Source organism: Neltuma alba, unplaced genomic scaffold (assembly GCF_004799145.2).
Source record: "Neltuma alba isolate B1F8T4 unplaced genomic scaffold, ASM479914v2 tig00013377_pilon, whole genome shotgun sequence".
Classification (NCBI taxonomy): Eukaryota; Viridiplantae; Streptophyta; class Magnoliopsida; order Fabales; family Fabaceae; genus Neltuma; species Neltuma alba.
In genome coordinates, this window is record NW_021637639.1 from 100,830 (window position 1) to 121,643 (window position 20,814).

Below are 20,814 nucleotides of genomic sequence, written 5' to 3' on the forward strand. Positions count from 1 at the left end.
AATTATTACTACCCCCGATCCTTAATATCAGAGCCAATTTGATATTCAATTTGGTTTTAAACATAATATTTTAATTCACTTTTTTTCATATTTATCTATTTTTTTAAGATGGTTCTCGTAGTAATTACACATGTTAAATATTTTATAAAATAATAATTTTAACTAATACATATAATTAGTAATAATATTTTAAAAAATACCTATTTATTATAAATAACTAAATTAAAAAATTAATTTAATTAATTTAAATTAATTAACTAACTTTTATATATTTTATATATTAAGAATATAAATACAAGGAGGCAGTATTTAATTTACTTACCTAATCATGACATGTAATGTGCGGCAGGGCACTTTGTCCCCGATGTCACGCGCTAGGTCCTCAAACATCCGGAACAGGGTCACGGGTCACCATGACTCACGCGTCACGCGTGTAGGGGAAGAACAGACATTGTCCCGAAATTAATAATAAAAAAACAAAAAACAAAAATACCAATTAACAGGTGGCCGACGACGTCGACGCGCTGTGAAATCAGAGGAAGAGAGATAGAGACGAGCGAGTGAATGAAGCGAGTGGAACTGGCGATTTCCTCTCCGATCCAAAATTGTTTCGCGAGTGAGAAACGGTGAGCACCAAACCCTAGCTTCCCAATTTCCGAGCGTTTCGTCCCACTCGCGGGTTTTCCCACTCGCCTAAATTTCAAATTGCAGAGGGCCGTGATCATTCCACCTATAACTCACCAAGAGGTTTTCCTCTCTTCCTCACTCTCTCCCCTCTCTTCATTTTGTTGTTCTGCTGTCGCAATTTGTGTAGTAAAGAAATGATGATTCACATGCTTTGTGAGAAACTGAGAATTCTCTTGATTGCTTAGTGAGGCTTTGTTTGCATAGAAATGCTGGCAGTGAAAGCTACTGACATAACTTTGACATAGTTCCTTTTCTTGCTAGGGTAAACATATGTTGACCTCAGAGTTCTGTGACGTAGTGGTCTGGAATTTATGGAAAAGAAACAAATATTTGATGCCATGATCTCATGTATTGATTTCAAGAACAAGACTAATGACCAATTGGTGGAGGTGCCTAATTGCAGCTAATATAAAAGCTTAGAACTCAATTTAACTGTAGATAAGAGTTGACAAGTGAGAAACCAAGACACATTATCAGGGGTGAAATGTGATTTGAAAAGAGAAAAGAGATGTATGCTTGATTGAAACTTGAAAGGTAATTGTGGATTGATCAATAAGATCATGGAGTTCTTTGGATTGCCGGTAATAGTGGTTTGTCTTTTTGATTGGTTGTTCTTAAATGGCATTTAGTTTGAAAAGTTTCAAAAAACTTAATGGACAAAGATGATGGACAACATCAAGGGCATACTGTTATGTTTTTATTTGAAAACATGGTACAAAATGATCAAGGAACTTCATGTTTTAGCCAAAGCTAGAACCACTACACTGTATTGTTATTTATCAATCTTGCTTCCGGAAGCCTTTTTTTTCTTTTTTTTTTTGATAGAGATCTTGCTTTCGGAAGCTTATGCCATGATTTGTTGTTAAATTTATCACAATTATAACGAAACATCCTTATTTTATGTGTAGCATACTAGCGTCAGTGTACATTATTTCTTTACCTTTTTCTCCGGAGTCATTGTAGGTTATGATTTTTTATGACTAGATCTCATCATTGTACTGATAAGATGTTATTTTGTTGAAATATTAATAACAGGCCAGAGCAGTGTGTCTGCTGATGCAATGAGTAAAAATATGGTTGATGCTTTGCATGAAGTGCATCACACAGGTGGTGATCTTGTTGTTAACCCTAAAAAGGATGTTCTGTTGTATGAAGGGGACAGAGATTTTGAGCCACACAAGGGCATTGAATTTGATTCTCATGAAGCAGCTTATTCATTTTATCAAGAATATGCCAAATCTATGGGATTCACCACTTCAATAAAAAACAGCAGGCGTTCAAAGAAAACCAAAGAATTTATTGATGCCAAATTCGCATGCTCTAGATATGGATTTACTCCCGAGTCAGATAGTGGGAGCAGTCGAAGGCCAAGTGTAAAGAAGACAGATTGCAAAGCCTGCATGCATGTGAAGAGAAGGGCAGATGGAAAGTGGATAATTCATGAATTCATAAAGGAGCATAATCATGAACTTCTACCAGCTTTGGCATATCATTTTCGGATTCATAGAAATGTGAAGTTAGCTGAAAAGAATAACATTGATATATTGCATGCTGTTAGTGAACGTACCAGAAAGATGTACGTTGAAATGTCTAAGCAATCTAGTGGCTGCCATAACTTTGGGTCTCATCTCAGTGATGTAAATTATCAGTTTGAAAGAGGCCAACATCTGGCTTTGGACGAGGGAGATGCTCGTGTTATTCTTGAGTATTTTAAGCACATTCAAAAGGAGAATCCTAACTTCTTTTATGCTATTGATTTGAATGAAGAACAACGCTTGAGAAATTTGTTTTGGGTTGATGCAAAAAGTAGGAGTGATTATGTCAGTTTTAATGATGTAGTTTCGTTTGATACTTCTTACATCAAAAGCAATGATAAGTTTCCATTTGCTCCTTTTGTTGGAGTGAACCATCACTTTCAGCCCATATTGCTTGGATGTGCATTGGTTGCTGATGAGACCAAACCAACATTTGTTTGGTTGATGAAGACATGGACTAGAGCAATGGGTGGGCAAGCTCCTAAAGTCATAATCACAGATCAAGACAAAGCCTTGAAGGCATCAGCTGAAGAAGTCTTCCCAAATGCACGCCATTGCTTTTCTCTTTGGCACGTACTTGATAGGATACCTGAAAATCTTTCTATGGTGATAAAAAGGTATAAGAATTTCTTGCCGAAGTTCAACAAATGCATATTTAAGTCTTGGACAGATGAAGAGTTTGACATGAGGTGGTGGAAAATGGTCACTAGATTTGAACTCCAGGATGACGTGTGGTTTCAGTCATTGTATGAAGACCGGAAAAAGTGGGTGCCTACTTATATGGGGGATACCTTTTTAGCTGGAATGTCTACTGCTCAACGCTCTGAAAGTATGAACTCTTTCTTTGACAAATACATTCATAAGAAAATTACTGTTAAAGAGTTTGTGAAACAGTATGGGACAATTCTTCAGAATAGGTATGAAGAGGAAGCTATTGCAGATTTTGATACATTGCACAAACAGCCAGCACTCAAGTCTCCTTCTCCTTGGGAAAAACAAATGTCAACTGTTTATACACATGCGATCTTCAAGAAATTCCAAGTTGAAGTCTTGGGTGTTGTTGGTTGTCATCCCAGGAGAGACGGTGGAGATGGAAGTATTGCAAAATTTGTAGTTCAAGATTGTGAGAAGGAGGAAGAGTTTTTGGTCACTTGGAACGAGATGAACTCAGAAGTTTCTTGCTTCTGTCGATTATTTGAATATAAAGGTTTCCTTTGCAGGCATGCGTTGAATGTTCTCCAGCTTTGTGGCTGTTCAAGTATTCCATCTCACTACATTTTAAAAAGGTGGACCAAAGATGCAAAAAGTAGGGTATCAATGGTAGATGGAACTGAAAGGATCCAAACTAGGGTGCAACGTTATAATGACTTGTGTAAAAAAGCTATTGAATTGAGTGAAGAAGGATCCTTATCTGAAGAGAGTTATGATGTTGTTTTCCGTGCACTTGTTGATGCCCTGAAAAATTGTGTGCATGTAAATAATTCTAACAACAATAATGCAGAAACCAGCAACAGTTCTCTTGCCCTGCGTGAAGCAGAAGAAAATCAGGTTAACATTGTGACAAAAACAACTAAAAAGAGGACACCAGCTAAGAGAAGAAAGGTCAGTTCCAACCTTACCAGTAGACCTTTTACGTTTTATTTTTGTTGCTTTAGCTTTTTAGCATGTAATAAAGGGAAAATTGATTTGAGAACCCTTATACAGGTACAAGTAGATACAGACATGATACTTGTCGAGGCACCAGACAGCCTGCAGCAAATGGTCTGTGTTACTTTTGTTTCAATTATGGTCATATATGGCTTTCTGGACTTAATAGACAACATTCAATTTATTAAGAATTGCAGCAAGATTATGTATATCTTCCCCATGATCCCATTATTTTAAAAATGGAAAAAAGATCTATTGCATTTAATTCCACATTCTCCTGACTATGTAACTTTCATTCTCTTAGGATAACCTTAGCTCGGATGGAATGACCCTTAATGGATATTATGGTGCCCAGCAAAATGTCCAAGGACTGGTATTTACTAATTTTCGTCCTCTACATACGTTTTCTACTTTTAGAAATAATAATGAACTGCTTAACCAATTATCTTGGATTTTTTGGTAGGTACAGTTGAACTTAATGGAGCCTCCTCATGATGGTTACTATGTCAATCAACAGAGTATGCAAGGCCTTGTAAGTCATCTAAGTCGCAATTACAATTATGGTTTATACGTATGAATTAAAGTAATGTGATTACATGGCATTTTAAATCAGATTTGTATATCCTTGTAGGGTCAATTGAATTCTATGACCCCAGGCCACGATGGGTTTTTCGGGACACAGCAAAGCATTCATGGGCTGGTAGAGTACTTTGAAATTTTCATTCTTGGGGAAAATACTTGGAAATTTATTCATTTGAGTAACTTCAACATGATAAAATTTTGAATTCTCCTAGCTCTGTTTATGTAGGGGCCATTGGAGTTTCGTCCACCAACCACTTTTGGATATACCCTGCAGGATGAGCCTGATCTGAGATCTGCTCAGTTTCATGGCAGCAGTTCAAGAAATACATAGGATTTTTGTCTCCCCACTACAGATTTGATAACTTCCTCATGGAGGTTGTCAAGTTTCCATCACTGAGAATGAAAGATCTCAGGCGATTCTGTATCTTCACAGCAATACGTGTAGGTTGCATATAGTTCAACAGTATCTGAAAGTGATTTGAACTTTAAGTTCCTGTAATTATCTTTCCAGTTAAGCTTTTTCTTGTGTATATAGATGAAGGCAGTCCATTCACCTTCCATGATATACATGGAAGGTGCAAATCGTAATTTTAGGTTGAGATATATAGGCTCCAAGAGGCATTGTTTTTGGAGCGTCTGTGATTTATAGTTAGAGAATATTTTAGTTTCATTAGTTCCTTGAGTCATGTTGAATTGTAAGATTCTCTTTGTTCTTCCAAAAAAGACTTGCTTAAATTAGACAATTTTAGTTTATATATGTTCCATGCTTTCCTACTCTCTCTCTATTTTTGCGGGTATATAGCAGGGTTGAGACTTGGAAACAAGAAAACTAACCACACGCGAGAGAGAGAGAGAGAGGGAGGGAGGGAGGAGGGAGGGAGGAGGGGGAGAGGAGAGGGAGAGAGAGAGAGAGGGAGAGAAACACCTCGTAAAACTTTACACATTAAGCTAAATAGCTTCTTAAGAGGACTATATTTAGAATGAGAAAGCCGATTTTAAAGTTGAAATTATGAGAATATTATGTTCCAGAACTCGTTGGAAATAACAAATCTAAAGTTTTCCTTTCATTTCATATATATGTAAAACTTTATTGAACTTTTTCATATTAATCTAAATCATATTTGTTGCAATACATAATAGTAGTAAGGTACAAATCAAAGTTCTAATCCGATATTGAGGCCACATTGATTTTGATGATTTAATATCTACCCATGAGTTTTTATTTTTTCAAAATATTTTTCACCTTTCAAATTTTGAGGTAATATTGTTATGATTTAAAATTTTTAGGACAAATGTATACCTCAAAAAACTTGTTACTGTTCAAGGCTTATAAGTGAAAACTTTTAGTACAAATTTATACCTTAACCTTTTATAAGATATAAAAACTATGCAACCAAATTGGAGTAGTAGAAATCAGAAAATGGGGAATTAATAATTTGCATGATAAAGTGCTATTCAATTTCTTCTTAATCAATAAGGATAAGTCATATCTTTTATGGTCTAAGTAATTACTGCATTAGCTCATATTTTTTCTCGAGCGTGTTTTTGAAAAACTTATTTTCTCTAGCATTTAAAGGAAAACTGATATGAAAAAGAAGTTAAAAATTGTATTTCAATTTAAGCATCTAAGAGGTCAAAATTTTAGAGGAGGAAGTGGTGCTTGATCTGGTATTTTGTAAATATAGTTAAATAACCAAAATGTCTTTGTATCAATTTTTTTCCTCAAAAAAAGTTATCAAACTTATCATTGCCAGTATATTTTTTTATAATAGAAATTGTTAGTATATTTCTTGTTATTGGTTGTTTAGCACTTTTATTATCAATTCACAACTTATTAATAAATAACTTATCATTATCAATACATTTATTGTCATTTATTATTTAACATTTGTCATTACTAGTTTATAACTTATTAATAAACTTTTTGATACCAGAACATTTTTGTCACTTAATTATATTTGCAAAATACTTCAATTAACTATATTTGCCAAATACCATATCAAACGTCACTTCCTTTCTTAAGATTTTGGCCTCTTAAGTTTCTGAATTGGAGTATTATAATTTTCAACTCCTTTTTATGTTATTTTTTCTTTAATGAATACTAGAAATTAGGAACAGATGTAACGTTTTCTTTGTTTTTTTCTAGCCAAAATGTAACGCTCCGTTTGGATTTGAACATTTTTTTTGGGGCCAAAATATAACGTTTTGTCTCTATCATTTAGAATATATTTTCCCAAGAAGTCAATAATAAGTATGGAAAGAACAAAGTGCTTCTTGCGAGTCGGGAAAAAATGGCAAAAAAAAAAAAAAAGCACTAAAAAAAAAACTAATAGAGCAAAATTAATTTAAAAGGACCGTTAGAAGGCGAGGGGCAAGTACCGTAACGGCTAGTTTTTATTTGTAAAGGGAAAGATCGCCTTATGCTGTGCTCTCAAGAAACACTTCCATATCGGCTATTCATATTTTCGCAGGGTGCATGCATTCTGTTCGATTTCCTTTTTTTGATTGATTGATTCCTCACTTCCATATTTTCTTCTCTATCTCTCTCTAATTTTACGAAAGGATTCGCCATGGATCTTGGCTGTTTGGACCTCGGTTGTGTCTCCCCGTCAGAGAATCAGCGTGCTGCTCCAGAGGCCTCTCGCAATTCCCGAACTAAAGAAGAAGATTCCTGCGGCTTCGTCTCCGCAAATTCCAAGATTGGGAAGGCAAGTCTTCTATTCGTTTCAATTACTATGTCAAGATACCATTATGTGTTTTGGTGCTTCTGTAATGTTTTGTTCTTTCTTAGCCTTTTGGATTCATCGTGACCTAAGTGTTCAACAAATAAATCAATCTTATGTTTAAATTGTGGATTTAAAGCCCTAGATGCATGACCACAGCGTCGCAAGTTTGAACGGATTCGAAACTGTAAGTGGACGAACAGAAGGAATTCCCGGTCGATTAAAGAAAAAACTCAAAGTGAAATTGGAGAGCGATAAAGGAGATGAATTCATTGTTTGTTCATAGTTCAGAATTCATTGCTTAAAATGAGGGAAAGGAAAGAATCGCAAACTTTTTTTGTAGTCATGGAATGACCTATCTTACCGTGTCCTTTGTGGCATGATAGCATTCAGTGAATTTAAGTAAAAGTGACAATCATACTCGATGAAACTGCTGGCACCTATCTTATCGTGTCCTTTGTGGCATGATAGCATTTCAGTGAATTTAAGTAAAAGTGACAGTCATACTCGGTGAAACTGCTGGCAGTTTATGTTGTCTTTTTGTATATGCATTCTGGGGAGTTCGCTTGATTTCTTTTCCTTACAGCTGTTCTTTTTCTTTGATTTTGAGCAGAATAAACAGAACAAAGAGGCTAGCCATCAATATCAAGTGCTCTTAGCAAGTTCTCGCTACAAATTAAAAAACCTCCACATCGTAAAACCTCTCCAGTCAATTGGTTCCCTCGCAAAAAAGTGGACTCCTACTTGAAGAGGAAAATTAAAATGTTGCAGGTTTGTAACAGAAACATATTTCTTAAGTGAATCATATTATTTCCTAATTAAAGAGCTAACGTATCTAATTTTTTCTTTTTCAGGAAGTATCTGGTATGAATTTGACACTCGATCAGACTCTAGGAAGTTCTAATCCACATTATTCAAAAGTACTCAGAGAGAAAATGGCAGCAAAAGAAGCGGCACACAAGGCAATGGAGTCTCGAAGAGCTGCATTGGTAGAGGCTTCTTGGTGTCGGATTCTAAGAGCTGCCAGGTGAAATGTTTCCCTATAAGAATATATGATTAGATAGTCTTCACATTTCTATATCTTACCTTGTATTGCTTTCACTTTTCAGAATTCCCAGTGATGATGCAGAAGCTCAACTTTCAAAGGCAGAAAAAAATGCAATAGAAGCTTTTGAAGCAGCCCAGGCTCTAGGAGTTATCATGTATGACATGCCAAACTGCCCCAGGAAGCATTGCCAGATAGAGGCATCTACTGTTACTAGTGAAGGATCATCTACCCATGCCGTTACTGCATCGTTTGAAACTGAATTTGAGGTAGACAAAGAAGTAGCGGCTGCAGTCAAAACTGCTTTCATAAGGCTAGCAAATTGCCCTTCATTTAAGAAAGGTGAATTCAGAGAACTTCTAAGAAAAATTAGTCAAACCCCAGATACAGATGATGGTTCTCAAGACCTGCATGATTTCTCCTCCGAGTATGAGTCTGAGTCTGGCTCTGAACATGATTTAGTCTCTCAAAATGGTGACCTCAGCTCTCAAGACTTGGACACAAACGTGCCTGCTCTGGGAATAAGTCAGAGGAAAAGCAGGAGGAGACAATCTCTAGACAAAATCAACAGAATAAAGCTTGTGGACATGATGATTGAGAGGCTAAAATGTTTGCAAGAAGATGAACTTTCATCTCTGGCCACTATAGTTGCAACTTGCGGTTTAAATTCTGTCTTGGCTGAAGGACAGAATGTTAAACTGGGCTCTGCTACAGATAATAACTCCTCTTCAAGCGTAAATTTTCCGGCAAGAAGGATGTCTACATTGGGATCAAGAAAGTCTGGTTTTGTCAAGGACGGGCAAGTAAGAAATAAGCAAGTTGAGTCAGAACTGCCGAGTCTAGATAAGTTTTTAGTGAAGCGAATGACTAAACTTGAACGAGAGATTCAAGAAGCCAAGAATAGCAGAAGGAATGAGAATGAGAATGACAGGGATGGCTCTCGTAAATCTGTTGATGGAACTCTATCTGAGACCACCCAAGACTTGGGAAGCATTCTTGTGAAGAATTATTCAAAATTTGAGAAAGACATAAAAGAGGCAAGAAATAAGTCCGAAAAGGAATCTCAATGCCAAACCGTCAGAAAGATCATGCTGAAGTACCGAGCTTAGACAAGTTCTTAGTCAAACATGTCTCCAGACTCGAAAGGGAGGTCCAAGAAGCGAGAAGCAGAAAGATCAGTGAAACTAAAAATTTGAAGACGAAAGCTGATGTGACTACCATAGGTGGAATAAATTCTCATTCTTGTTCTGATGGATCGTTGGAGGAGAAAGAGAACCTGGATTCAAATAACCTTTCGAGTTTTGAGACAGAGCAAAATGGATGTAAACTCGATGCAGATCCATCTTCAGTTGACGGCGCGAATAATGAGATTGAAGATGACAAAGATAGCCTGGACAAGATTCTGATAAAGCCAGTGCACAGATTGGAAAGAGAGAAGATTTATGCCATGTCACTGGGAAGCCATGATGAAAATTATAGACAAAGAAAGAATCAGGGAGTAACTAATGCTGCAGATTGTGAGAGCCTGGACAAGATTTTAGTAAAGCATGTCTCCAGACTTGAGAAGGAGAAAATGAGGCTCAGGTCAGGGGAAGACAAGTTCGAAGTCAAGCGAATTCAACGAAACACACATTTAGAGACAAATGAAGAGGGCGGTCTCGACCAGATCTTGATTAAACATAAATCCAGACTTGAGAGGGAAAAAATGAGGCTCAAGCCAGAAGAAGAAAGTCTAGTAAAGAGAAGTCAAAGAAGCAACAATATGCAGACAAATGAAGAAGGAAGTCTGGATCAAATTTTGATTAAACATAAATCCAGACTTGAGAGAGAGAAGGTGGTTGCCTCCCAGCAGCAACAAGAGAACACAATTAGTCACTCAAAGGCCCGTCGAGAAGAAAGGGAAAGAGAATTGCAAGAAGCATGGGGAGGATTAAGCTTAGGAAACTCCATGAAGCCTAGTCTCTCTAGGCTTGAGCGAGAAAAGGTTAGTCTTAACAAAAAAATTTATCTGATATTCCCAAGTTTCTCTGATTTTCTATTTTTGACTCTGTTGGTTTTATTTTGCCTAGGCTGCCTGGATTAAAGCTGAAGAGGAGGCAAGGAGGCAAGCGATGAAGGCAATATGAACAAGACTGTTTTTTCCTCCCTTTTGTTGATAAAAACGTGCCTTTTTCCTTCAAAGCAAGGATCATCAACTGTATGTTTCTTCTTCGTTGAGGTTCTGATTTAATGCTTACCACACCTTTATTAGGTTGACTAAGCAATTGTATGTATGCTTTCTTTTATTTCTTCTTCTGTTGGGCCTAAATGTAAATGCCTTCCGTGCCAATCATACAAATTGTGCACTTTTTCCTCCAAATCATATGAGCAAATGTCGCCCAGTCTGGAAAATGAGATACCTTGTAATTGATACTTCCGTTTCTTAATATAAAAAGCATTAATTAACCAATTTGGATAAATAAAGAAAGTTTATTAAGTTAGTTATTTATGACAAATATGAGTTGAATTATCTAAAATATACTTTCGGTTTTGAATATAAGAGCGCCACTTAACTAATGTGGATAAATTAAGAAAGTTTGATAAGTTAAATATTTATTATAAATATGAATTGAATTATCTAAAATATTTTTTTAAATCATGGCTACTCTTAGATGAAAATACTTTTAATATGCATAACAATACTATATAGAATGAATCATAAATTTGTAAGACAAAATATATTAAGATTTTATATTTAGAACCATATATAATCTCCAACTAGTTATTATATTAAGAACAGAAAATAACTTCTTCTTTTTTTTTTTACCAATGGAGGTATTATATTAATTTGCATCATATGATATAAACGTAATATTTTAACATGATCATATTTCAGCGACATTAAAATTAATGTGAATAAAATTATTAATCAATAATCATTAATATTAATATAAAATTTATAGGAACACCACACCACATTTTAATACAGGGGTTCTCCCAGAGATGTTATGGTCTCGAGTGTAACCTAACTTCAGTATCAAACGAGTAGCTTCTGGGTCAAAAGGAGTGATTCCCATGGTTTCTCACCGCGATTTTCTCTATACGAGGAAGGAAATATATGTTTCAGACTTTCAGTTTCCTCATGTTTGATGTAAGAAAAATAGGAGAAACCCCCCGGGGGGTCATGAGCTCAATTAAAAAAATTTTAAAAAATAGGGTTATAAAATTTTAATAAAATAATATAAAATAAAAAAGTAATAAAAATTAATTAAAATTTTTTAACTCTATTTTATCAATTTTTAAATTGAGCTAATCAAAATTTTCTCTCTCCTTTCCTCCTTTCTATTTCCCTCACATCAAATGGAGCCTTAGGGAAGGCAGCACTTTCCTTGACATTCCCCCTTCTTCCACTTATTAACTGTAAATGGTTAACATTTAATATCATATTATAATAATACTATTTTAATATTAATTGATAAAAATGTGCATACATAAATTTAAGGGAGAATTCTAATTAAATCCGGTTAAAATATCAAATTTCAAATTAGGGCCTACACTTTCAACAAATTCTTACTTAGGACAATAGGTCTTATTAGGAATTTTTGAATGTTGTTAAAAGACTAAAATATCCATTTAAAGTAGCAAATTGGTAATTGGTCCAATCAATTTATGAGCTAAATTCTTTTTTCTTGAGATGCTACTAGATAAATCATTGGTTTCACATGTTCTTACTCTATATGTTGTTAAAAGAGTAAAATATATGATTTTTCTTGCATAAATTTATATTTAGAAGTTCATATTACTCCATCCGTCCCATGAAATGTTAGAAAATTTATTTAGATTTCTAACACAAACTCATATTAATTATTAGTAAGAATTTTGGCAATAAAATTATATGATATAATATGATGAGAACATCTATATGGCAGGTATAACAGAGCACTTAAGAAAATGACAAATTTGATGTTGAAATATGCTAATACATTAAGATTCTAATTTTTGAACTATAAGAAAAAAAATTTCCTTTAAAAAATTATTAATTTAATAGTATTGGAATCAAATAATTAAAAGGTCCTATTCCCATTACCCAAAAAAAAATTATTGTTCCTATAAATTTCTTATATCACAATTAGTATTAAATGTTATATTATGCATTGTCAATTTTTTGCTCTTAGTATTTCTAAAAATTTTATGTAAAACATTTTGTATAAATAAATACTATATAATGTCAAGTTTTCATGTTTTAATTTTTTAAAACATAATCTTATTTTAAATTATAAAAGGACATTTTAGTCTTTTAAAAATATTTAAAAATTCCCAATAAAACCTATTAGCCTAATTAGAGATTTGTTAAAAGTGTAGACCTTAATTTGGATTTTGATATTTTAACCAGATTTAATTAGGATTTTCCCTAAATTTAAATTATTAAAATTTGATATAAATAGTTAACATCTTTACACTTCTATTAAAATATTATATATTTTTATTTTTATAAGATATTAAATCTCAACCATTCAACTTTTTTTGGTGTAAGAAATCAATTATATGATTTGAAAAACAATAAAATATAAATAACTATGGCAGGTGAACATTGAAAATGAATTCCGTTTGCAAGAAACTATGCATGCTGGGTGACAAATTTTTAATTTTACTATTAGAATTTCTTTTGGGGAAAATTATGAGAATTAGAGTGGGCATAATATGCGCAACATTAAAAAAAAATTACATTGTTTATGACGTTTATATATGGTATAGTTTATCAGAACTTTAATATTGTATATAAAATTTATATTATAGAGATAAAGTTCGAATACTTTTCCATAAACACTTCGAATATATATTCTTTTTTTTTTTTTGGTGATCTAGGGCAGATTGAGGCCTATGGCCCCCCGCGATTCCCCCCGGTATCCAGCGCTTTTTCCTGAGTCCCTGGCCTTCTAAACTGGACTAGGTAACCCGGGGCAACTGACTAATCCGGAGCGGGGTTATTTTTTTAGGCATGCCCAGGTAAGGTACTTTGCACCAAAGGCGGTAAACCCCTCCCAACAAACGCGGCTCTAGGTTCGAACTCTCGTCCGCCTGGGGTGTGTCAGGTGCCTTTACCACTGCACCCAACGCTTGGTGGTACTTCGAATATATATTTTGGAGGAAAGAAATTGATATTCTTTAGGGAAAATGACAAATAAAAAAAAGCTGAGAAATGTGATATTTCAAATTAAGCACCTAACATTTCAGAATTTTAAGAGAGGAAGTGGTATCTAATCTAATATTTTACAAATGTAGTTAAATGAATAAAATATTCTTATATTAAAAAGTTTATTAACAAGTGTTGAATAGCAAACAATAAAAAATATACTGACAATAACTATTATTAACAACTTATATATTGATAATGGCAAATGTTAAACAGTAAATAACAAGAATTGTACTAACACTAATAAATTTAATAGCTTTTTTTTCCTTCAAATATGATATTAAAGTATTTTAATTATTTAACTATATTTGTAAAATATTAGACAGATTTCTAACTCTTAGGTGCATGAATTGATAACTAATAATTTCAATTTTTTTTCCTGAAATTTTCCTATTCTTTAAAATGAAATTAAATAAATGAAAAAAAAAATCGTCGAAAAGCATTCATTTTGAGCGGGCAAGAGATGGTTCTAGAACGTAACTCTAAGCAGTGTGTGTTAAATTTCTTGCTCTTGACCGCCCGCTGTCTCTCCTGGGCTAAAAAATATTCATTTTGATCGAGACTTCCATTTGCTTCGCTCTTCAGTTGTCGTCTATCCTCAATCCGGTGACCATGGGAGGAGGCAACGGTCAGAAGTCCAAGATGGCTCGTGAGAAGAACCTTGAGAAGCAGAAACCTGCTAGGGGTATTCTTTTTTCAGTTTATATTCATCCCTCTTACTCTATATTCTCTAGTCTTTTGCCTTTGAACAAATCATAGATCGATCTATTTCTTGTCTGAATTTTGTGGCTTTCGCTGAATTAATTGTCTAGGAAGCCAGTTAGAGTCCAACAAGAAGGCTATGACCATCCAGGTAGTCCCTTTGCATGCTTCTCTTTGGATTTCCCATCTAAATTGTCCATAGATTTATGTTTGGTTTGATTTGTTGTATGCCATGTGTTGCCTGAGCATTTCAGCTTTTGATCACAGAGAAATGGATTTTAACATTGGTTAATTACCTCATATGGTTGTAACGGGGGTGCTGTCCTTGACTTCAGTTTTGGTGATCAGTCTTTTGATTCTCAAGATTATGTGATTTATGCTTCCAGATTGCCGATAAGTTAGTGTCTATGTATATTGCCCGCTATAATTGGGAATATTTGCTTTGCTCTCTTAGATGAGATGGGCTTGGCATAGGTATAGGCGTATAGTAATATGTATTCTTTTACCCATTTTAATTTTCTTTATCTGTGATATCTTTTTTACAGTTCTGCTTAGGGAATCATTTGTTAGCGCCAATCGTTTTAACTCCCTGTTTTGTAGTTTCTTCATTGTTTTTGATAACTTCTCGGCAACGGTCCGTGCATCTTGAACTGGATTTACTGCTCTATGCAAATTTAGAATAGTTATAAGCTATAGTTTAACTCGTTTTGACTACTCTATTTGAAAAATGATCATATGATCATTTCTTCGGTGAGACTAAAGCCAGAACTATAGTTACTGTATCTCCTTTTTGTAGCGCGGGCGCGCACACACACGTACGCACACACAGATGCACATGATTATATGAAGCATGCTTTCTTATCTATTTAAGATTGGATTCACCTACGTATTTAAGACAGATTTATCATTTAAATTGTGTGTGAAAAATACACATTTTCTAATGTCAAGTTGGCAGCTTTATTGCATTTTGTAATCATGAAACAGTTGGCCAATGTTGCAGCAGTCCATTTCATTTTGCTTGTAAATTTTTCGCATCTTGTAATCACTTGATGATGTTGTTATCTTATTGTGTTAGAAACTTTGAATCACTCCATAAAGCCCTTCAATATAAATTGTGACTGTTTATTTTCTTCTTGCAATCACCATCTGTAAAAAATGGCTGGTTTTTGGAATGATGAATCCGGGCTACCATGAATATTGGATGCAGTGCAAGGTGTGCATGCAGACATTCATGTGTACCACAACTGAGGTTAAGTGTCGAGAACATGCTGAAGCAAAGCACCCAAAGTCTGACATTTATACATGTTTTCCTCATCTTAAAAAGTGACTGATTGCAAAGTGAAAGCTTGTGGATTGATATTTGGAGAACTTGCATATACTGTACGTTGTTGTTACATGACAAACTTGGTCAATGGAACTATCTATCTAATCAAAGAAGTCTTTATGCCATTACCAAATATAAAAACACATTAACAAGGGAGAAAAAGGGAGGATCATTTTAGAGTGTGCTTGTTAACGCAGTATGATTGGAAATGGAGGGGTGAAAATGGAGAATCAAGTTGTGCATTAACACCTGGTCTATTTCCAGTTTTCCACTCCTCTGATGTACTGTTTACCCTGTTCTCCTCATAAAACAGCGTATCCTTTTTTTTTTTTTTTGACCTTGATAAAACAGCGTATATTAACGAGTAGAATTCAAGCATGTTAGGGAGTACCGTGTAATTAAAGGCCTAGGCTTAAGTTGCTAGATTGATTAGCAGTCTGTTTTTAAAATTGCTCAGATGAGTATGTAGAAGCTTTATTTCCTTTGTTTTTTTTTTTTTTTAAATTATGGCGAAGCTTAGCTATGTATGCTTGCGTCATACTCCTTCCAATTTTCTTGAACGCCCTTTCGGTATCACGACCATAATTAATGAGGTTTAAAGCTCATTAATTTTCTTCGGAAGTGAAGGTTTTCAATTTTGTCTTCGTTTAAATGTATTCCTCTAGTCTTATTTATATTTATAGGGTTTTTATAATATGTTTCACACATTTTAAGAAAAATATTAAAATGAATTAACTTGTTAATAAAATATAATAAATTTGTACATTTATTCCTATGCGCCTTTTGAGGGGGGAAAATCTATCTACTCTTTTGGTTAGATATGGTGGGGATGGAGGTTTTTTTTTTTTTTTGCTATCTATAAATCATTTCAGATAACTTTTGAGTATAAATGTTTCATACAAATTAAGAAAAATTTTAAAATATATTAATTTTCTATTAAAATATGATAAATTTTGAAATGTATTCTTATTTAATATGTATATCTTTTGAGGAAAAAAACTATTTACCTTTTGGAAGAGTTTTCTTCGTTTTATTTATAAATTATTTTTGCGAATCCATTATCTCTCTCTACCTCAGATGAGACCAGCAATTTCGAAAACATGGAGCAATAGATAATATGGAAGAGAGGTAATAAATGTCGCAGATGCTGCTTTATAAAAATGATTAAAAATTTCGGAGTAGCGCGTAAAAACCAAACATGGGGGCAGTCAACCTGAATCAATCCTAAATTCCTATATTATGTAACATATGAAAAATAAAAAGTATGATTTACAAGCTAAGGTAAATGAAATTAATTTCAGATTTTATACAAATGCATAATGTCTATTCTAGTAAAAAATAAAAATGTAAGCCTCGTTTAATATTCCATATGAAAATGTATTGTGCGTTTGGTTGAGGAGTGAAATGACGTTAGATGGGCAAAGGGATGATAGGAGCCTGGGATGAAAGGAGAGATTATGATTTAAATTTACCATATTAATTTTATAGATCAAAGAGCTGTAAACAGAAAAGATGAAACTGAAACTGTCACAAAATTCAAGAGAAATGATTAAACATAAAAAAAGTCACTAACGTCCCTAAATAAATAGACAGAGGTTGATACAAAGATACAATTCAAAATAATACCTTCAAGATTTGGCCATCGGGGGCAAGATTCAATACCATACGTTACAGACACGTTAACATATCAAATATACTCTTTCGGTTTTTAATATTTAATATAAAACTTAATTATTGAGTTAATTTTGATTCTAAATATATGATCTATTTCTTATATTTATCGATTTTTTCTAAATTACTCATATGGATACTCCTTCAACTATAACTAAGTAGAAGATGGAAGAAAGATATTAAGAAAGATGATTATAGTATTTTAGAAAAAACATGTCATATTTTTTTATGATTAACTAACTTACCTAACTTCATTAATCTAATCAAATTAATTAAATATATTTTATATTAAGGACATAAGTAGTACTTTTTTAATGAAGCATGCTTTATATTTTGATTTATGCCCACAAAATATGGTTATGTGAATTGCAGACCTCTCAATTTGCTGCTAATTATATCAAAACAGGAACTAGTAGCTCTCTCGTGAAGCACTCTGCATCAAAGATAATTCTTCTCCAGCATTCGAAATCTTTGAGGTCGAAAGAAGCTCAACAGAATCTTCTTCCTTAATTTCTGGGTCATCCAGCTCTGACAAAACTGAATGAGACTGTAAACAGCAATTGGAAAGGAAGGAAGATGGTTCTGCTTCAAATGCTAACCACTTTCTCCTTCTTGCTTGAACCAAGAGAGGTTGAAGGATAAATCCCACGGCAATTATTGCTGCACTTACAAGGAAGGTTCTCCAAGTAGCCAAACACATAACAAGAATAAGCAAAAGAGCAGAAGGCAGGCACATCATGGCTGCCCCAAATGTTTGCAGAGGAACTTTATATGGTCTATGAAGATCTGGCTGCTTCACCCGCAGTGCTATGAAAGCTGCGAACTCAAGAAGCATTCCAAAAGCATATAAATAATTGAGGAGCTCCACAATTTCGAGGAATGTCATCCATGACAAGAAGATAACTCCAGTGGCTGAAAAGAGAATGCTGATAGTAGGAGTACCATACTTGGACCTGGATGGTAATACCAAATAATTGTTAGAATGTTGAAGCTGTTCCATTCAACCAATTACTTATGTCAAATTTCATCTTGCACTTGGTTAGGTTAGGTCTGAAAATAAGTTCAAAATCTCTGGAAAAAATTTCTTACCTTTCAAAGTTGTTTAGCCTATGTCGATTCATCTTTTTCTTTTTTCCAAAAAAAAAAAATGATGCTGTATGGGCACCTTAATTTCCCAATGGCTTGGAACTTGGATATACAAAGTTTAGCAGTAAAATATATAAACATGTGGAACACACAAGTTTTGATATTTTTCGTCAGACTTATATCCAAACACTTCTTGAGAAACTAAAATGCTTACTTTAAGAACTAGAAACTAAAGTGGAGGGAAAAGACCATCTTAAGTATCAGGATAGAACTAGTCTGGCAATTCTTATTTCAGATTCCATGCCACATCAGTCATTCCTCGACAGATAAAAGAGGTTATTATCAATGAAATTTGATTGTAGAGGTTATACGTGGAGGAGAGAAAGGAAAGAGTGAACACGTAGTCCCTGAATTGTATGATTAAGAAAGAAAAATCAAGTATAGTTTCAGTTCAGACCTTGAAGCAAATACAGCTGGAAGAAATCCCATCTTGCTCATCCCAAGAAGTTGAAAAGCATCAGAGGACATCTCTGCTTCAAACAAGCCAAGGTTAGACATGGCAGCAGCTACTTGAATCCATACTTTGAGCCAAAAGCCACCTATTGACATTCCAACTTCAGCAAAATAACCATCTGCCCACTCACTAGGCTCAGATCTGAAAGCACCTGTTCCGGCAAGAAGAGGAACCAAATATGAGGAGACCACTAGCACTACGGCTCCAAGAAGTGCCTTTGGAAATGTTTTACTGGGATTGTCAATCTCCCCTGCAAGTGTACTTGCCTTGTCCCAATAGTTCAAATTCCAAAACATACTATTAAAGTATCCTCTCAGATCCACCACCTTGAAATTTACAATAAGCCAACGACTTGGCCTAATTCTGGGAATGGCAAGAATAGCCATTATCAGAAATGGGAGAAGGGAGAAAACTGCAAGCAAAATAGCAGAGAACCCAACAACGTGAAGGCCACGGTAATTCAAGTAAGTGAGCAAAATCGTAATCCCTAACAGAGCTGGGATTCTTGCAATCATTTGGTCAAAGATTGGCAATGAATGCTTCAAGTAATCCAAGAACAAAACTGGGTAAAGAGCATTATCCATAACCCCACTAAACCATTTCCAGAATCCTTCCTGAAACCCCCAGAAAGGTCCAAAAGCTGATGATATCCAAAGAACATATCCGCCATTGTCGGGGAAGCTTGTGGCAAGTTCGGCAGTTATCAGGGCTTCAGGGATACTCCAGATTAGAGGGAATATCAAGAAACCAAGCAGCGACAAGAGAGGACCACCTCCAGCCCTAATCGAATCCTCTACTCCAAAAGGACCGCCAGAGACTTCATAGAATATCAGAGCTATGAGAGGCAGTAATGTTAGTTTTGGATTCGATTTACTCACATCGCTAACCATTCCCAATCCAACCGATAATAGAGAGGTGAGGGGTGATTAAGATTTGAATTCTTTTGACTCACCCGGATGAATCAAATACAGCAGAACTGATGATTTCTATACATCGAGGGATCTCTGGCAATGGGAGGTCATTACAGTTCAATCTTCCCAGCTTAATCCCAGTCAAACAGGCGCCGAAGCAGATTTTCTCATATAAAACAGAGAAAAATTACCTCTTTGCAAGGATTATTAGCGAGTGGTTGCCTCGTTTCAGAGCTAATGATCCGTTTTCTCCACGGATGGGAATCTATTACCATCGCTTCCTCTAGCCTGCAAATCATGTAAAGTTCCAAAAGAAAAGGGTTGACTTCTTTTGATGTTCGTGCTCGAGCCGCCCCTCCATGTGATGGTGAAGAATCAATGAATGCGTCAATTACACATTCCCTTTTGCTTCACAAAATTTGAAAAATGTGAGACTGCAGCCTACAATTAGAGCCGGGAAAACGGGCCGAGCCCGTCGGGCCGGCCCTTTTAGGCCCTGAAATTATGAGGGCCGGGCTTGATATTTTTCTTTTAAAATGAGAAATAAGCCCTAGAGGGCTGGCCCTGGAGGGCCGAGGGCTTAAAAGGGCCGGCCCTGGAGGGCCACGGGCCGGCCCTTTTAAGCCCTTTTATAATTTTTTTTTTTTTTTTTAAATTTTTTTATATAATATTAATGTTATTAATTTTTTGCATTGTTAATAATATTTCAAATATTTAGTTATTATTATCATTTTAAAATTAAATTTAGTTTTAGACAATAATTTATCCAATTAAATTTTTAAAAAATGGGTTAATTTGGACTTTAATAATGATTTGATTTATATTATATGCGTTGATATTTTTAAACTATATATATATTTGATAATAGAATATTTTAATACTTATATAACTTGTGATTCTATAATTTGAATTAGAAATTCATGAGTTTCAACAACAATGTTTCTCACATTAAAGTAAAATAATAGTTAGATTGCAAAATTTAAAAATAAAATTCTTATAAAGAAGAAAAACTTGATATTTTTGTTACGAAAGAAAAGCATACTTATGAAGAAAAATAATTAATTATAGTGATGATGAAGTTTCAAAAGATTAATGATAGTGTTTATTTATTGCACAATTGCATTATAGATAAAACTTTTAGATGTTGTTATCTTGTTAATGAATATTTTAGATGTTCTTAGATGTTGATGAATATTTATATATGATAATATTTT

General features: G+C 34.4%; 3 protein-coding genes and 1 pseudogene across 5 annotated transcripts; 3 read left to right on the top strand and 1 right to left on the bottom strand.

Moving 5' to 3' along the window:
• Positions 1 to 579: 579 nt before the first annotated feature.
• LOC114736855 (protein FAR-RED IMPAIRED RESPONSE 1-like) lies at positions 580 to 5,206 on the top strand. 3 transcript variants are annotated; one of them, XM_028924740.1, is made up of 7 exons: positions 580 to 747; positions 1,723 to 3,824; positions 3,927 to 3,983; positions 4,174 to 4,242; positions 4,339 to 4,401; positions 4,501 to 4,569; positions 4,678 to 5,206. In XM_028924740.1, the coding sequence occupies exons 2-7, from the start codon at positions 1,749 to 1,751 to the stop codon at positions 4,780 to 4,782; spliced, it is 2,439 nt and encodes an 812-aa protein (XP_028780573.1). In that variant the 5' UTR covers positions 580 to 747; positions 1,723 to 1,748; the 3' UTR covers positions 4,783 to 5,206. The 3 variants fall into 3 exon arrangements, with proteins under 3 accessions (XP_028780573.1, XP_028780574.1, XP_028780572.1); XM_028924739.1 differs by having other exon boundaries at positions 581 to 747; positions 4,333 to 4,401; XM_028924741.1 differs by lacking the exon at positions 4,678 to 5,206 and having other exon boundaries at positions 4,333 to 4,401; positions 4,483 to 4,568.
• A 1,815-nt stretch (positions 5,207 to 7,021) lies between these two features.
• LOC114736867 (myosin-11-like) lies at positions 7,022 to 10,470 on the top strand (annotated as a pseudogene).
• A 3,501-nt stretch (positions 10,471 to 13,971) lies between these two features.
• Positions 13,972 to 15,421, top strand: LOC114736870 (uncharacterized protein At2g23090-like). Its single transcript, XM_028924756.1, has 3 exons — positions 13,972 to 14,077; positions 14,205 to 14,245; positions 15,302 to 15,421. The coding sequence occupies exons 1-3, from the start codon at positions 14,005 to 14,007 to the stop codon at positions 15,419 to 15,421; spliced, it is 234 nt and encodes a 77-aa protein (XP_028780589.1). The 5' UTR covers positions 13,972 to 14,004.
• A 2,077-nt stretch (positions 15,422 to 17,498) lies between these two features.
• LOC114736868 (probable polyamine transporter At3g19553) lies at positions 17,499 to 19,892 on the bottom strand. The gene is made up of 2 exons (XM_028924751.1): positions 18,633 to 19,892; positions 17,499 to 18,042 (listed from the first exon to the last, which is right to left on the bottom strand). The coding sequence occupies exons 1-2, from the start codon at positions 19,577 to 19,579 to the stop codon at positions 17,499 to 17,501; spliced, it is 1,491 nt and encodes a 496-aa protein (XP_028780584.1). The 5' UTR covers positions 19,580 to 19,892.
• Positions 19,893 to 20,814: the final 922 nt, after the last annotated feature.

Coding starts and splice junctions, on each gene's coding strand:
- LOC114736870 (XM_028924756.1), top strand. CDS start 14,005: ATGGGAGGAGGCAACGGTCAGAAGTCCAAGATGGCTCGTGAGAAGAAC. Junction 14,078..14,204: donor GAAGCAGAAACCTGCTAGGG/GTATTCTTTTTT, acceptor TTAATTGTCTAG/GAAGCCAGTTAGAGTCCAAC. Junction 14,246..15,301: donor AGAAGGCTATGACCATCCAG/GTAGTCCCTTTG, acceptor TATTGGATGCAG/TGCAAGGTGTGCATGCAGAC.
- LOC114736868 (XM_028924751.1), bottom strand. CDS start 19,579: ATGGTTAGCGATGTGAGTAAATCGAATCCAAAACTAACATTACTGCCT. Junction 18,043..18,632: donor CCAGCTGTATTTGCTTCAAG/GTCTGAACTGAA, acceptor ATTACCATCCAG/GTCCAAGTATGGTACTCCTA.
- LOC114736855 (XM_028924739.1), top strand. CDS start 1,749: ATGAGTAAAAATATGGTTGATGCTTTGCATGAAGTGCATCACACAGGT. Junction 3,825..3,926: donor CACCAGCTAAGAGAAGAAAG/GTCAGTTCCAAC, acceptor ACCCTTATACAG/GTACAAGTAGATACAGACAT. Junction 3,984..4,173: donor CAGACAGCCTGCAGCAAATG/GTCTGTGTTACT, acceptor TCATTCTCTTAG/GATAACCTTAGCTCGGATGG.